The 16517-nt window shown below is 45.5% G+C and overlaps 1 protein-coding gene across 5 annotated transcripts in view; it reads right to left on the reverse strand.

Annotated features, from left to right (window-relative positions):
• The window catches only part of NUP98 (nucleoporin 98 and 96 precursor), a 37475-nt gene extending 21124 nt beyond the window's left edge, over window positions 1–16351 (reverse strand). For 3 of the 5 annotated variants that reach the window (XM_035569510.2, XM_035569511.2, XM_035569513.2), the window contains exons 1-14: window positions 16231–16344; window positions 14364–14470; window positions 13913–14014; window positions 13594–13773; window positions 12711–12850; window positions 11609–11716; window positions 10806–10989; window positions 9070–9233; window positions 8188–8325; window positions 7415–7553; window positions 5663–5755; window positions 5131–5271; window positions 2377–2510; window positions 643–830 (exon numbers count right to left, since the gene is read on the reverse strand). In XM_035569510.2, the coding sequence (XP_035425403.1) occupies window positions 643–830; window positions 2377–2510; window positions 5131–5271; window positions 5663–5755; window positions 7415–7553; window positions 8188–8325; window positions 9070–9233; window positions 10806–10989; window positions 11609–11716; window positions 12711–12850; window positions 13594–13773; window positions 13913–14014; window positions 14364–14436 (1784 nt within the window). In that variant the 5' untranslated portion in view covers window positions 14437–14470; window positions 16231–16344. Of the gene's footprint in view, window positions 1–642; window positions 831–2376; window positions 2511–5130; window positions 5272–5662; window positions 5756–7414; window positions 7554–8187; window positions 8326–9069; window positions 9234–10805; window positions 10990–11608; window positions 11717–12710; window positions 12851–13593; window positions 13774–13912; window positions 14015–14363; window positions 14471–16230 lie in introns of all 5 variants that reach the window. The other 2 variants (XM_035569514.2, XM_035569515.2) reach the window with 2 other exon arrangements.
• Between the last annotated feature and the right edge of the window lie 166 nt (window positions 16352–16517).

A 16517-nucleotide genomic window follows, 5' to 3' on the forward strand; every position in this document is an offset into this window, starting at 1 on the left:
AACTAAGCTCATAAAGATTAAAAATAACATTTTGTAAAGTGTGTGTTTAGAGGGACTTTCAGTGACTGATTCATCTTTCTCTGAAGTATTTGTTTGTTTTAAGTAAAAACAAAAGCTTTCTAAAGCCCTTTTCAATTTGATTGCCGCTGGTATTCTTAAAGACCGAAACCAAAAGCTTCATGACAATAGATCCACAGCACTGCTATTCACTTCTCACAGAAACAGCTATGAATCTGAAAGAGAACCAGCATTAGGCTGTGAAATTATCATAAATCTTCCTTCAAACTAGTGGCATTAACAAGCCTAACGACTCTTCTATTTCAGATGCAGGAAGCTGCACGCTATACAAACTTTTGTTATAACAACTTCTGATTTCATAGACTCTTCATTCCACTCATCACCACATTTTACAGCTTATTTGCAGCTAGCAGTTTAAGCTGATGATTGTCATCTCCTCCACAGAAAATATTTCTCTCCAAATTATACACGAGTTCTGTTATTGCTATTTGAATTTGAGCCAGGTCACAAGTGATGGGATTTACAACACTACAAAGGACTTAACCTGATCAGAAGAACTGGAGTGATACTACGGTTATTCTTGTACCGCTTGCTCCCTCTAACATACACAAAATAAGCACTCACTTGGGCATGAACGCGCCATTGGATAGGGATGGCTCATCATCATCAAGACCATCGAAGAGCTGGGATTTAGCAGAGCCAGCTGACTGCAAAGCTTTTGGTCGCACTCTGGTCGCTGGACGCGGAGTCAATTTGTAGTGGGTGGGTGTCGTTAAGGCCTTCTGAGCTGCTGGGTTTGTCGGTTTCAGCCTCTGAAACACAAGGAAGTAGCATCAGAGTTTCCATACCGTGTACCATAAGGTTAGCTAGCCAAGGACTTATAAAAGCAAAGAGCATAATAAGTAAATCGGGAACCAATAAACCAGGACAGACACAAAAGCTGGCTGATGACAGGTAGTGGAAACAATGTTGAAGACCAAAATTCCCCAGTCACGCATTGATGGGCCACCAAGAAGCCACAAGCACAGCTTTCAGAGAGGGCCAACCTGGACTTCAAGAGTTAGGGAGGAAAACACGATTTGGGATATTCCAGGAGGTCTGGGGAACCACCTAAAACTTCAGGAATGCTTAGAGGAAGGGAATGGGGAAGGTGCAACGGAGGGGGACAGAGAGAATGAGTATAAAACAGGCTGGTTGCGTGTAAACCAGTCAGTACACTTCTGACTTAAGCCCCACGCCTGATTGCAGCTCCATCCCCCCATCTTCTTATTAAAACCCTTCTTAACCATCTTTGTGTTATCTCACCCTAACCTGTGTGTGAAACAACTGGAGACAGGCATGAGGGAATTTGGGGCCAGCAATTGCAGTTGTCCTGGCAAGGATATCAGACAGGCAGGGGAGTGGTGCTGATACCGAGGAAACCATGAGCACAGGGTGCGTATGAAGTGAGCACAGTGCCTGCATCTCTTTGCAGCAAGCCGGACTAGGCAGCAGGCAGGAGAGCTGCAGAGCAGGTAGGAGGGCTCAGGGCTTGGGCAGGGGGACTGGGCAGACAGAGGGGCAACGCATGCTCGGGGGATCCCCGAGCGTACAGGCGAATCACTGTGAGCCTGGGCACTTTCACTGCAGATCTTCAGCCCTTATCACCAAAGGAGGAAGCGCCTTGGCTGTCGACGCTCACATTTTATGCGAGTCCTCATAGCGTTACATGTGGGTGCTGAAGGCAGTGCCTGGCCTGTGGCTGTGCCAGCTGCCTCAGCGTACCGTGTGTACGCACACATGGACACGTGCGTGTCTGGGATACGTACCCAGCTTCCCAAATGGCTGGGCCCGCAAACGGGAAAGCAGCAGCCACATCCACCAGCCTGGGAAGGAGCCCCCTGGGTCCAGGGGAGCATTGTGCTGGGCTCCAGAGCTGGGCTGGAGGAATCCCCAGCCTCTGGAACTTGTCAGGGCAGCAGCCATTTATAACATCCCTTAACACTTAAGTCTGAGAAGTGTGCTTTGTTGGTTTTTAAAACAAACCAACAGCTCAAGACTGTCATAAGCCATGCTCAAGCTAAGTACTAAAAATATTCCAAGCATAGACAGCTACCCGTCTTTATTCTTAACTAGCAGCAGTGAGCATAACAAACTCTCAAGTCAAGGCTCTGATGTACCAGAAGCAGTAAATAAAGCACCAGCATAAGCTTGTCCTGGATAGCATTAAAAAACCAAACAAAAAACCCGGCACCACAGAGTACAGGGATGGTAGGTCACTACATTACTCACTGTTCATCTTAAGCAAAGACATGACAGAGAGCACAGTATATGAAGTCATTTCAAATCTTTCCCAGAAAATTAGTTTAATACACTCACCTCTTCTTTCTTCTTTGGATCTGACATGGGGTTTCTGAACAGCGGGGAATCTCCGAAGGGTGAGTAAGTCAAGCTATTGAGATGCTGCTGAAGGACCGCCTGCTGGGCAGCTGATGCATTAGGGTCTGTCAGCGCTATAAAAAGAACATCTGTTTTTAGCATGCAACAGATTTATCAATAGAACCAAGGTAGACAGAAAAGACAACCCCCAGAGGCTCTCCTCATAGGAATTCAGATTTCTGTATTAACTTCAGCTTTCTTTTTCCCCTGCTCTTCAGTCCCCATTTCTACAGAACTCTGAAGGAGGAAGTCACATCCTGTTCCCTCATTTCTATTTGGAAGCCTGTTCAGTAAGTTTTTATCTGTGAAAAGCTGAGGGCATGGAGTTACCCAACAGTAGAATAAGCCTGGCCTGCCAAAACCTTTAATTAATACATCTGATTTCTGAAGCATTAGTATGTCAAAGCTGCTGCAGTGATCGCACTTACAGCTCTCTGCAAAAAACGGCCTCTGAAACTTGTCCATCTCCTAGCATCTACTTGTAGAATTTTAATAGGAACTAAAAAGTGTTCACACTACGAAACATTTAAGCAACATAAAGCACCCTAATTTTAATTATAAGAAAAACAGACTGAAACTGAGATTCAGTCATTCCCAGAGATGACCAAAACCACTCTCGGAAACAACACCTTACTGTCAGACAAAGTCTGCAAGGAGCTCAAGAGGAGAGTGTGAGACAACTGGTTCTTACCAGACTGAAAGCTGTACGAACTGAGCAAACATTAACCCGTGAGACCTCTCCCTAAGCTGTGCCACTGAAGGCAACACCTACAGAAGTGAATACTCGGACCACCTGCTGACATACATCAATGAAGGTTCAAGCTTAGAAAATACAGAAATACAATGGAAGCAAGACAAGTACATAAAACCTGACTGCAATATTGAGCTAGGCACTATACCTGCTATATCGAGCAGGTATTTTCTCCTGAGCTCCCTCCTCAGTCAAATCTTTCCTGTTACAAGTAGTACATCAAGTAACTTTAACAGGTGTTCACAGCAACCCAACGTGGCTGAGACTGGGGGCACCCTGGGTGCCGCCGCTCGCCCCCTGCCCCAGCAGGGCCCCGCGGAGCCGCTCGCCCAGCCCCACGTCCCGGCGGCTGCTGGAGACCCCGCGGAGGAGCCCCCAGCCCCTCTCCTATCCTGCCGACTGTACAGGATAGCCTACACGAAACATCCACTGCTCTCCCTTCGTCTACCAGACCAGTCATTTCATTACGGAAGCTTATAAGGTTGGTCCAACCTGATTTCCCCTTGGGGAATCCATACAGACTACTCCTGATGACTTTCTTGTTGCTCACGTGCCTGTAAATGGTTTCCAGGATTAGCTGCTCCACCACGATCCCAGGGACAGACCTGAGGCTGACGGGTCTGTTGTTCCCTGAGTCTTCCTTCCTGCCCTTCCTGATGGCAAGACTGATATTTTCTTTCTGCCAGTCCTCACCTTTTTTTTCCCCCCTCCACACTTTACCATTTTTCATAATTATTCAACATTTGAGAGTGGCCCTGCAATGACATTTGCCAGCTCTCCCAGCACTTCTGCACACATTCCCTCCTGGCCCATGGGCTTATATACGCCAAGTTTGCTCAAGTATTCCCTCACCTGATCCTCTTCCACCAAGGGTACATCTACCTGCCTCCACCCTTTCACCCTGGTTTCTGAGAACTGGCCTCACTGGTAAAAACTGTGGCAAAAAGGGCGCTCAGGACCCGAGCCTCTTCCTTGTCTTGTGTCACCAGGTCCCCATCTCATCCAGCAACAGGCCCACATTTTACCCAGCCTTCCTTTTGCCACCCACACACTTACAGAAGCCCTCCTCGTAGCCTGTGACACCACTGGTCAAGTTCTGTATAGGCTTTAACTTTCTTAACTTCATCCCCGGACACTCAGTGTCTCTGTATTCCCTGCAGGTCACCTGCCCTTGCTTCCACCTTCCACATGCTCCTTGTTCACCTGTGCAGGCCTCCAAGCATTTTGGCCGTTTTCCTGCTCGTTAGGATGGACCACTCCTGGGCTTGCAGGAGTCCTTAAACATGAACCAGCTTTCCCACATGGTGCTGTGTACCACCCCCTCCCTCCACACCACCCAGTTAAAAAACATCTTCCCAAAATTGCCACCTCAGCGGGGCTGGAGCATCAGTTACGTATGCTGTTCATACGAAGTGCTCAGGTCTGCCAAACAAGATGAAGACTGCTGGAAGTGTGGAAGCGGTGCAGTTCTAATTTACAGAATGACAGGGAAGTGACTGAATATAAAGAGCAGTCATTTGACCGATGGTACGTCATACTTACTTGTTAAGTCTCTCTAGCTCTCCTAGCTAGAATCACTGAAGAAGCTAATGCTACATTTCCCCCCCCCCTTTATTACATTATAAAAAGCACCTACTGTTGCCGCCCCAAAATTGATTGATTGGAAACATCTTAGTAATACTGAAGAGAAAGCTTTAAAATAGTTGCAACTATTAATAATGTTAAGTAACTTTGAATTACTTTTTTTTTTTTATATATATACAAACACAAACAATTACCAGGAAAAAAAATGTCATGGTCTATCGAGAACAGAAGTGGCCCCAAATAGCTACTCAAACATTCTTTCTCACTCCATACCATTTCAGGGGGATGTATCTCTATATTTAGGAATGTTTGAAAGAAGGGAGGAAGCAGCAGCTAAACCTGGGTTAATGCACACTTACCTACGGCAGGCTGAGGGGCTCCGAAGCCCAGAGTAGCAGTTGATGTATTGAATCCCGGTGCTCCAAATGCTCCTGTTCCCAGTGTTCCACCAAGTTTAGGCTGGGTATTTCCAAACAAAGAAGTCTGTCCTGCCCCAAGAGCTATGGCAGAAGAGGAATGTTATTCGCTATAACACCGTGACAAATTTAGAAGCCAATTTATCCCACAAAGAATCAATTATTGGTTAAATTGCAAGAAAGATTTGACATGCCCATGTCAACTCAAGACTCAGGTGGTCGGACCACCAGAGACTTCAGAGGGTGCCACCAGTTTTCTGAGCCACTGGCCACCACCATAAGCAATGCTGCTTGTAATCTCTAAAAGGTTACTGAGTACAGCATTATCCTGCTCTGCTTCGTTCCGATTTGGGACAGATTCATGACTTCAAGGTAAAGCATCTAGGGCCAATACTACGTTAGGGTTAGCACATAATACACATGGTGTTTTATCATCAAAGCTTGAGGACTACGCTTAAGCTGATAAACTGTTTACCTGTTCCAAACCCTGTCCCAATTCCAGTTCCCAGAGTCCCGGTTGCAGGCTTATTTCCAAATAAACTATTTCCAGCGGTGTTGGCACCAAAACCTTCAAGGACAGAAACAGTAACTCATTAATCTAAAGCTAAGAAATTAAAAACATTTAAATAAATAAGCATCACCGGCTCAAAGACAGCCCTACCATAGTTAAGGTCAAAATTCACGCACCATTTTTAGCCATGCACGTTAAACATGCAGCAAGAAGCAACTTAAGTGGTAAACAAAATATTTAAGTTACGAACATAGGACTGAAAACATCGCTATAGGAATTTACCATCTTGCTTTCTTAGGCTATTAAGTTTGTTACAGATTTAAAAATTCTATAAAGCCAGACAGGACATTACGATGCTGTATCAGGCAACAGAATGTAATATTAAGTTTCTTCAACTGCCTGGAAGAACAACCCCCTTTTTATACTGTTTATACCACACACACACACTTCTGATTCTTACTGACAAAGCAAGCAACAACTCAGGTTTGTAAGAGTGAACAACTTGAAGACATCTCTAACTGTAATCCAAATCTAGCATCCATTAGACAGGATAATTTTTAAATTGAAGATTGTGAAACCTTAAAGCATTGGTTAGTGTAAAGACAGAATTAAACTAGAAAACTGCAGTCACGAACCAAAATCTGAAACACCCTAGAACCAAACTCCACTTTTCCTATAAACTGTACTAATGCAGGGAAACTAAAACAAACACTAGAATCAATATCATCTGCTAAACAGGGACTAATAAACAGTGTCAATGCGCTAACTAACGTGGCTATCTAGTCCTTAGGGAGCAGCAGAACAAGAAACTTGGAAGCAACTTCCACAAAAAACGTGATGATAATTTACCTAAGCTTGATTACCACAATGAACTATGCCCACCAAAGCACTGCCCTGTCAGTCTAAGAGCTTGACAATTTCTTCCCTTTCTGGAAGGCTGGCATGGCAGATTATGTAAAACAATCATGTTTTACATCTTTTTTTTTTTTCAGATTAAAAAAAAGGAGGCACATCAGGATCTTGAACATCCTAAAACCATTCCTGTTTAGTTTTATGAGTACAGTTTTGTTGCTCTCAGCTTCAGGAAAAAGAGAGGTTAAGAGAAATCCAATGAACAAAGACTATCATTTACTTGAACTATCACTATACATTTCCCTACTTGATCACCCACTCATTCAACACCAAATATTTAACTGTGTCAGAGGCCAACATTAACACAAGACCCAGTTTTTGGGACTTTGTTTTTAAGTGTGAAGAATCAAAACCAGCTAAAACTGAAACCAAAACTGTTTCATTTTATCCTCGCTCCAGTGTATTTCGTTGTATCTGCCATCAAACTAAAGATATCACTATTTTCACCCTATTTTCCTTCAGCACTCCTTTGCAACCACGGAGGTTCAAGAGGCTATTAATACACTACGCTGTGTGAGTGCTTTGATTTTAAAAGTTTTAAGTTACAGGTTACGTCGTCTTAAGCGCTAAATGAAGTAGTGGTACTTTTACTTAAGTATCTGCCTTATAAGTCAGGGAATACCACCAAGAAGAAAGGTATAAAACACCATCCAAGATGTTCCTCTGCAGCAAAATTCATCAGAAGCACAGCTTACCTGAGAATTCTAAATTCATAATCATTTAGTATGCGATATTCAGCAGCCAGGTATGTGGTATATGCAGTATATTTTTAAGTGATTGAATCCCACTTTTTTTTATATGTACCAAAATTGGAAGTGTTTGTATTGGTTCCTAAAGTCAGGGTTGGTTTGTTACCAAAGAGCCCGCCGCCAGTGGTTGTGCCAAACGAGGGAGCACTGGTCGTGGTGGTTCCAAATCCAGCAGGCTTGCTACCAAACAGGGTCTGAAAAGGAAGAAAATGACAATTTGGAAACCTGACAGACTGAAATTAAAAGAAATTGTATTAGCTTCACTTCAGGCAACAAAGCAGAATTAAAGCCAAGCATAACTTTGACCACATGACCCAGACTCCCAACAGTGGTGTTAGTTGCAAGCCACATGCACTAGCATACAGCACCTTCTGGAAATAACTTTTTCGTTCTTTTACCCACCTCCACAGAGCATAGATTAAAACCCAAATAACTGAATTTCTAGAATCAAGTTCATTTTAAGTCAACATCTAAAGTTAAATGCTTGTATTTTCAATGCCACTCTGAGGCACCCCAGCAATACAGAATCACAGAATTCTGTGATTTGATATTGTGATACCGATCTGTGATTGATACCACAGAATTCTGTGATTCTGTATCAAAGGGCATACACAGGCAGTGTTCAGTCTCTCTTGCTGTCTCTCATCATTAGAGATGGCTAGTTCTATCATACATGTTTGTACCTTGACTTTACAAGATCCACACTATTTCTGCATCTTCAGTGCCTTAGCTTAGGCAACACTACTTTGAGTGAGGTCAACACTCAGTAACAGGACTCTAGAAGCAATTTTTAAAAAAAATTATTTTATTTTAAGGGCATGGACATACCGAACCGCCAACACCAAATCCTGTGTTAGTTTGTCCAAAAAGACTAGTTCCCGTTCCAAATCCAGTACCAGCATTTGTATTGGCAGCTGTTCCAAAGAGGCCTCCAGGCTGCGAGGGCTGGGTTGCCCCGAAGAGACCCTACAGAAAAGAATTATGTTAAATTATGTTAAGATAATGCTTCAGTGCACTTATAATGGCAGAACTAATATAAGAAGTCAGTTAATAAAGTGATACAACAATATTTCACCTTTTGATAGGGGAAGAAGACAGCTGAAAAACATTTCAGAAGCTTTATTCATTCTCCAGGAAATTAGTTACATGTTCCCAGCTTAAAAGGATATTGGAATCTCCTCCCCACTTTGAATGATAGAGATGGGAAATAACCATTCCATCAGGTTTTCTGGGAGAAGTTACAACATACGCAGAAAGAATACAGCAAGAGGTTTTGGCTCCAGATGTACAATGCAACAAGTTACAGCTACGTAGTGCCTTTCTACCACAAGAGCCCACAAATGCGGCTCTTTGATCACCAGAAAGTACAGAATCGTTATTAACGTTCAGTGGGAATTTATTTATATAATTCCATTCATTATTATTTGTTATCTGTGTGAACGACTGGAAATACTTGAGTTGGTGAGAGAGTGGATTCTTTAAAGAGAATGGGAAATGTTACTTGTTAAAAGCTATGCTGCTGCCCACTTATTTTAATTGGCAAGAAGTTCCTAGATCAGACAGCAGCGTTCAAAGCTTTGCAGCTTACTTTTAACAAAGCTGTATTACAATTTGAAGAAGATCCAAAGAACTACATAGCTGCCTCCTCTGTCTAGCTGGATGAGATATACCACAAGTTAAAGCTTTATGGTTTCAAACAGTTTATCTTACCATTGTGTTTGTGTTTGGCTGCCCTAGTGTGTTGGTACTCCCAAAGGAAAAGCCGGTGTTCTGCGTTGTTGTGGCTTGACCAAAAGGTTTGTTAAACAGGCTTGTAGTTTGAGGTTGCTGACCAAAAAGACCCCCTGTCGTTCCTGTTCCAAAGCCAGTCGTACCTACAACACAAACAAATCACAGATCTGTTGGCTTTGTTAAACCAAATGAATTGGTTAAAAAAAAAAAAAACCCTCAATACTTTATCCAAACCCATGCTCAGTGCATTCAAGCAGGAAAAAGAAACGCCTCAACTCAACGGAACAGCAAAACAGAGTGTCAATACAGCACAGCATCTGCATTCAGATGGAAATAGTTTGTATCAGGTATTTCACCAGGTTCTCCTTGTCCTGAAGTCAGTGCGAGTGTACCACTCAACAATTACCAGAAAACTTAACCTGACAGGTAGATCTGACCAAAAATATGCCATTTTTGATATGGTCAGCTCGTCATCCATTCTAAAAGGAAAACTGTACCATTTGCACCTGAAAAGAGCTGACTGGGCAGGAGGTAGACAGAGTCCCCTGCTTTACCAAAACTGTTCTGTAACCCACACAACTTTTACTATAGAAGCTTCCACCTGAACCTCAAACACTCTCCCTTTATTTCCCCCCCTGACAGAAAAAAAAGTCTGTTCACATGTGATGTGGTAAACACAGCATAAACACAGACAAAAGCTTTTGTTCCTTCTCCCACAACTGTCATTGCTATCTCTGCAGAACTTTCTTCAGAGCTGACTGCACGAGAAATACATGAAGTCCAGCAAGACTGCTACGGTGAGCAGTCTGGGTATTTTAGTACGGCCTCCTGTATGTGGAACCTGCTCAAGGACAGCAGCTTGGCTCAGCCCTGAAGGGCATCAAGCAAGCCTAAAGGACAAAGTTCTAACCTCAGAAAGCAGCAGATAGAAACAGAAGCAATTCTATCAGCTGTAGGATTTTGGCCTTCTGTTTGCATTTTAATTCCACAAATGCAAATATCTACTTACATTTAAGTTTACGGCAAGAAGCTAATTAGTTCACATAATAGAATAGTTCACAGAATAGAATTTGCATTCAAGCTTTTCAGCAGCATTTGCTTTACATTAAGTTCAAAAAGGTTCACCAGCTGATTAGTCCAACTGACCTGCAACTGCCAGATATGCAACACCTGGCTTTTATTTTCCATCCAAGAATGGTAAAAACAGTGTGAAACCAGGGTGGTACAACAAACGTGTCTAGACCCTAACCCTGAGGTAGTGTGGAGAAAAGACCCAGGCAAAGTCTAATCAGGCTAATACATTAACAGGTCAATTTCAAAGGAATGTGTCTGCTCATTAACAGAAGTAGAATCTTGACTTCACCTTTAACCACCTGATGCTAACACCCCGGTGCACAGAAACACTGTCCTGGTGGTTCTACTTCAAATTGTTTTACTCTCCACGTGAGCTAGCTGACGTTCTTGTAAGGACAGATGCTCAAACTGTTTACCAGCAAAACTCTGGGGATACAGACAAAGCATACAAACCCTGAAGAGCAAATCAGTAGATATTTCTATGGAAAAGAACCTGATTATCGAACGTTGATAATGCAACTAGTCAAATTCTGAGCTCACTCCAGTGCTTCCTCATCTTTTTTCACGGGCGAATTTTATGCAGCTCAACAAAACGTTTGCATATTCAGTCACAGTAAAGACAGAGATTAGGCAGTACTTACTAGTTCCAAAAGCAGTTTTATTCTGTCCGTATGAAAAGCCTGTATTAGTAGTAGAAGAGCCAAAGAGTCCTGTAGCTGTACTTGACGTAGCCGTAGAAGACCCAAACAATCCTGCAGTTGCTCCTGCTCCTACAGGGTTTGAGGGGCCTTTCCTGTTTGCCTGGTAGTCTTCTAAACGGAGCTCCTAGTAAAGGAAAATCCAGTTCTCTTTACATGTTCTTTTTATACAGAACAAGATGAGAACAGTGTTGTTAGCATGTTTACACAGCTTTCAGGGTGAATGTGTCAAGAACAGCTGGCAACACCTCTACATTTTTAGAAATAAGGGCAGCATAATCAGGACCTGAACTTATCACCGCAGTTCACATTTGGGCTTCAATTTTATTTTTATGGGCTTTTACAGATCTTTTGATTAGACCTGTTTTGAAGCATTAAATAAGTCAACTTGAACATAGAAGCTTCGTGGTTAAATCCTTGGGAACGTTAGTTTATAACAAACAACGGAGTTTTGTCTGGGATTCTGCCGTTTCATCAGCATAGGATTGCTCCCAGCAGGACCTCTTGCCCTCCCAGTACATGGCAAGATGGAATTTCAGCTCTTCAAAAGCTGTAATTTTAAGCATTTAAGACCAACTAACATGATGTGCTTTCCTTGATGATGCCTCTCTTTTGTGAGGGACACAGAAATTGAAAGCTGTACTCATTGATGAGCATGCACAATACTTACTATAGTCAAAAAAACTCTGCTAGAAACAATACTAAATAACAGACAAAATAAACACATTTGAATATTATCGACTGACCTCAAGAGATTTGCTTTCATACTCCTTCATAGCAGTAATGCACTGGTGTTTGGTATTAATGTTAGTGCTAACTCCAGATTTTACCATAGTATCTGTACCTGTTGGTGGCTGCAAGAGAGGAGGTTAAGATATCAAAAATATATCCATATCCAGAGATATACCACATCCAGGTAGGTTTTCACTGATACCACTAGTTTCTGGGCAGACGCTGTAAAAAGCTACACTTAGTACAGGAACCGAAGCAGTACATCAGCATTATCTTACAGCTGGGGCCTCACCCAGCGGTGACGCATGCTTGGTGGCAATCAATAGTGGAATTTACCCCAGTAACCCTCAAAACAATGCAGTGAAATCATTTCTGCCTTCAACTGGGGAGGCCGAACAAAGTCTGTCTGTTAAATCAGTTTGTGCAAGTATCATCCCTCTTCATTTCTAAACTGAACAGGTATTTGGAAAAAGAACGCCTCTTTCGACAGGTATCAGTTACCCCATTTCCACGACATCTGCTCTTCCAAGCCTCCCTTCATTTTCAACTGCCACAGAACCTTCAGGATGGATTATTCCGCCCTTCCTTAAAGGGAACTCATCCAGAAAACGCACACAGGAATCAGTCTTCAACTTTCAGTTAACATTTCCAAAGCCGTGCTGACTTACATAAGGGGATTACATTTATTTTGGCCCACATTTGGAATGTTTTAGCCCTTACTGCTGTTAACATTTAGCAGTGATCACCGTGAATTCTGTGACACCTCCTGCCTTCCTGAGAAGGCTCAAATGTAATAGCTGGTTGCTCTCTTCAACTTTCATGTAGCAGTAAATCTAGTGAGTCTAGATAGGGCATTACTCCACAGTGCTTGGCAAATTCAGAATAAAAGAAGTCTAGCTCTTTGGAGTTAATTGTACGTACTGTTTACACTGCAACAGGGGATATTTTCAAGCTATTTCAGAATACCACATACCTGCACATAAACTAACTTTTTTTTAATTTTTTAAAAGAAAAAAGAAAGCTCAGCAGCCAAGACAGTGCTCTACACAAAGAACTGCACAACGTAACGTTTCCTATAGTAAACAGGCTGGATTAAGAAGGAAAAACAGAACTTACATTGAACTTAATGGTTGTGCCAGTTGGAGCAGCAGTGAAACTAGTTGGGCCAAAGAGAGAGCCAGATGTACTCCCAAAAGGATTGGAAGTAGTGTTGGTGGTTCCAAAGAGACCGCCACTGCTGGTACTTGTTCCAAAGTCTTTATAAAAATAAAAACAAGAAGATCAGTACAAGAACAAACTTTAATTTTAAAACTGAAAGTCAAATACTCTATTCAAATTAGAAAGCAGTTTGGAAATGGAAGAAACTGCTAGAAAAAAAATTAGAGCAGTACTGGAGACCTGTAGCCTGTTAACTCACTGCAGATCACCCAGATTACCCCCCAGCTCATCACCCCAGGAAATACTAGAATAACCACAGCAGCCAGTTTCATCCTCTTCCTGACAACACCACTAAGAAAACAACGTGCACAAAGGGAATCAGTGAAGTTTCTTTTTCTCTTCTCAAAAGTGTCTGCAAATTGTTGTTTCTACTCCAGGGAATTACAGTAGAGTTTGAGAGGCATTTTGAACATTGTAGTGCCAGAAGCAGAATCAACCACAGCTTTTTATTCTGCTTTTTGTAGGGCAGTTAAGATCAAGCAGAGCCAAAGGACATTTGAGAATGGAAAATGCCAGTTGACCACCATTCCAAATAGGCTACAAAATCTGTAGCTGTCATTTCAGCCGTGAATTTTGAGCTAATCAGTTTCACATCTGGCTACCGTGGATCACAGTAATGTAACCACACCCTCTGGGAGAAAAGGAAGAGGAACTACACAAAAAAACACACGCTGAAACCCCACGTTAACACTTGTATCAGACCCCCACGTATACCCAACGTTCTGCACTTTTCAACCAAACTAAGCAAGCAGCACTTAAGAGACGCAGCAGCTTTACTCACTTCCGAAGCCAGCAGGCTTGTTCTGCGCGAAGGCATTGCTTTGGGACGAGAAGAGCCCTCCACCGGTGCTGGTGGTGCCAAACAGGCTGTTTGACGTCCCAGTTGATGTCCCAAACCCAAAGCCAGTACTTGTGGAGGAGGTGGCTGGCTGATTGAACGTAGTCGAACCAAACAACCCTCCTGAAGACAGAAACAAGCTATTAATCATTTGCAGTCATTAACTGCTTGGGGTTACTGCTTGCCACGCTTTGGCTTTGTTTTTAAATAACTTCCTTCTCTCAGGAGAGGACTGCGCACTACAGCCGCAACGCTGCAATACCTGGCTTTGTCTGTGTGCTGCCAAAGAGGCCTCCGGTGTTGTTGTTCGACCCGAAGGCTGAGGTGCCAAACGCTCCTCCGCTCGTAGTACCAAAGCCAGCATCTGAAATATCAGTGACAGTTTAGATGAACGCATATTCTGAACGTGCAGTAAACACTGTTACCGTCCTCTTCACTTAAGCTCTCCACCGCTTGTCACGGCACTCGGGAGCAGGTCTCGATGTACCTTGGTTTGCGAGCAACGCAAAAAAAGCCAGTAACAGAACTCTGGGGGGTTGGACCCGATGATCTCTTGAGGTCCCTTCCAACCCCTACAACTCTGTGATTCTGTGAACTGATGTGCTGTTTATTCCCCCCAACAACAGGGCAGGCGCGGTGATGTACAGCCTGCTTTAATGCCAAAACCACCTCGCAGTGGAAAACCAGCCTCCGAGTTTAGACGCGTGACTTACTTTGTCCAAAAGTTGAAGTTGTCCCAAAGCCAGTGCTGCCTCCAAACGGAGTTCCGAAGGATTTGTTGAACATCTTCAGTATATATCAGAGTTTTCTTTATCTAAACCTAGAAAGAAGAATTCAGTTTTTAATTAAAGCTTAACGCGAAAACTCCTTTTTCATCTTCCTTGCTACCGAGGTAAGCAAACTAATTGGAATACTTAAGCCCCTAGACACACGAGGGCATGACTTCAGTCACATTACATTTAAAACAGCCAGAGCCCTGAGAGACACAACCGCTAATATTTCAGTAGCACGCTTCCCTCCATCCTTAACTACAGCTAGACTTCACGCACGTCTTACACCCTGAAATAACATAAAGCTATGCTCCCCTGGTCTCTGTCCTTTCAACAAAACCCTCCTGAACCTCTATCAGGAACCGCAATTCCCACATTTCCACTCTATCTGGTCTGCACCAGGCAACTCGCACACATTTTTGCTCAGTCACCTGCAGGCCTGGGAGCCCACCCCATCAAACTGCTTCTCTAAAACACGCACGGGGGCTGCACTGCGCTGCGGGCGCTTCTCTAACAACCCCAAGGTTTCCCTAAGGAGTTTCCTTGTAAGTCCTACCTCCCAGCTCCTCCACTCACAACACGAAATGGAAACGCACTGTACGAAAGCTACAGGAACACAGCTTCCCTCAGCTTCCCTTTTGTTGCTCACTGGGCTGCACCGAGACTTTACCTCAAGTTTCTGAACATTTCTCTAAGGTTTTATGCCGTTCAGGTGAGGCCCCATCTTCCCGCACAGCACCTGCCATTTATTTACGGGTACGTTTGGTAACGCTACTCCACTCCGATCTTTTCCGCAAGTACAAACACAATGCCAGATCTTTTTCATCAAAAACCAGAGCCGAAATCAAATCACAACAGCTGTACTGCAGCCGAGAGAAATCTGTAGTCCCTTCCTGTACGGGGATAACCATTATTCCGTCACTGATAACGCCACTATGACATAGCAGAGGACTTTGGCAGGATCAGCTAGGAGGGGACAGCGCAGACCTAACAGGTTTCCCCACAGAAAAGCGTAAGGCATGGAGAGCACCAATCCTATTTATAAAGCGCTCCTACTCACGCCGGGGTAACTACGGCACGTAACCACACGCTCACTTTTAGCGCTACCTCTTTTTCAGGACTTTAAGTTCCCCCAAAGCCCAACGCTTCTGCAGCACACCCCTAACAGGCGTGCTCCACGCACGGCAGCACGCCCGAGAGGGCACCACAACCCCGCGGCGTTGTCAACACGCGGGGAGTTGGGCGTTCAGCGGCTCCCAGTCTCGGAACCACCCCGACGAAGCGCGATTTCCCGGCGGGTAAGGAAGGCACCACGAGACGCACCCCCCGGCCTGGGGCTCCCCCGCGCCCCGCTGCCGCCTGCCCTCCGCTCACCGCCCACCTTCGGGGGCCGCAGCCCCGCGCAGCCCCGACCCCCCCCGGCCCCGCGCAGCCCGGCAGGACCCGGCCCCGCACAGCCCCGACCCCTCCGGGCCCGGCAGGACCGGGCCGGGCGCTGCGAGCCCCGCACGCCGCCCCCCCCCCCCCCATCCTCACCCCAATCCCACCGCCGACCCCCATCACGCAACTAACCACAGCTAATTAACCACCGCTCGTTAATTACAGCCAACCACAGCCGCCCGCAGCCCGGCAGCCCCGCGCCCCCGGCAGCCCCGCGGCCCCCGCAGGCCCCCCCCGGGCCCTCCCCGGCCCCTGGCGGCCCAACGGCCCCGCACCCCCCCCGCACCGCCCCGGCAGTGCCCGAGGCCGTGCCCGAGGCCCCTCCCGCCCCCCGGTGGCCGCCCCGGGCCGGGGGGGACGCGGCGCTCACCGCCGGGAGCGGCCGGGCCCGGCCTGGCCTCGCCGCGCCGCCGCCGCCTGCCGGAGGAGGGAGGGCCGCGGGGAGGAAGCTGCGTCACAGCCCGCTCCGCGCGCGCCTCCCAGCAACCCCCGCGCGGCACCGCCCGCCCGCCCCCCCCATTGGCCGGCCCCGCCCCCGCGCGCCCGCCGGCGATTGGCCGCCGCGCTGCGAAAGCGAGGCGCCCCCCGGGGGAAAGGGGGAGGCGCTTCGATTCTATTGGCTGACGGGCAGCCGCGCGCCCGCCCCCGCCCGAGCGC

This window comes from Cygnus atratus, chromosome 1 (genome assembly GCF_013377495.2).
Source record: "Cygnus atratus isolate AKBS03 ecotype Queensland, Australia chromosome 1, CAtr_DNAZoo_HiC_assembly, whole genome shotgun sequence".
Taxonomy (NCBI): Eukaryota; Metazoa; Chordata; class Aves; order Anseriformes; family Anatidae; genus Cygnus; species Cygnus atratus.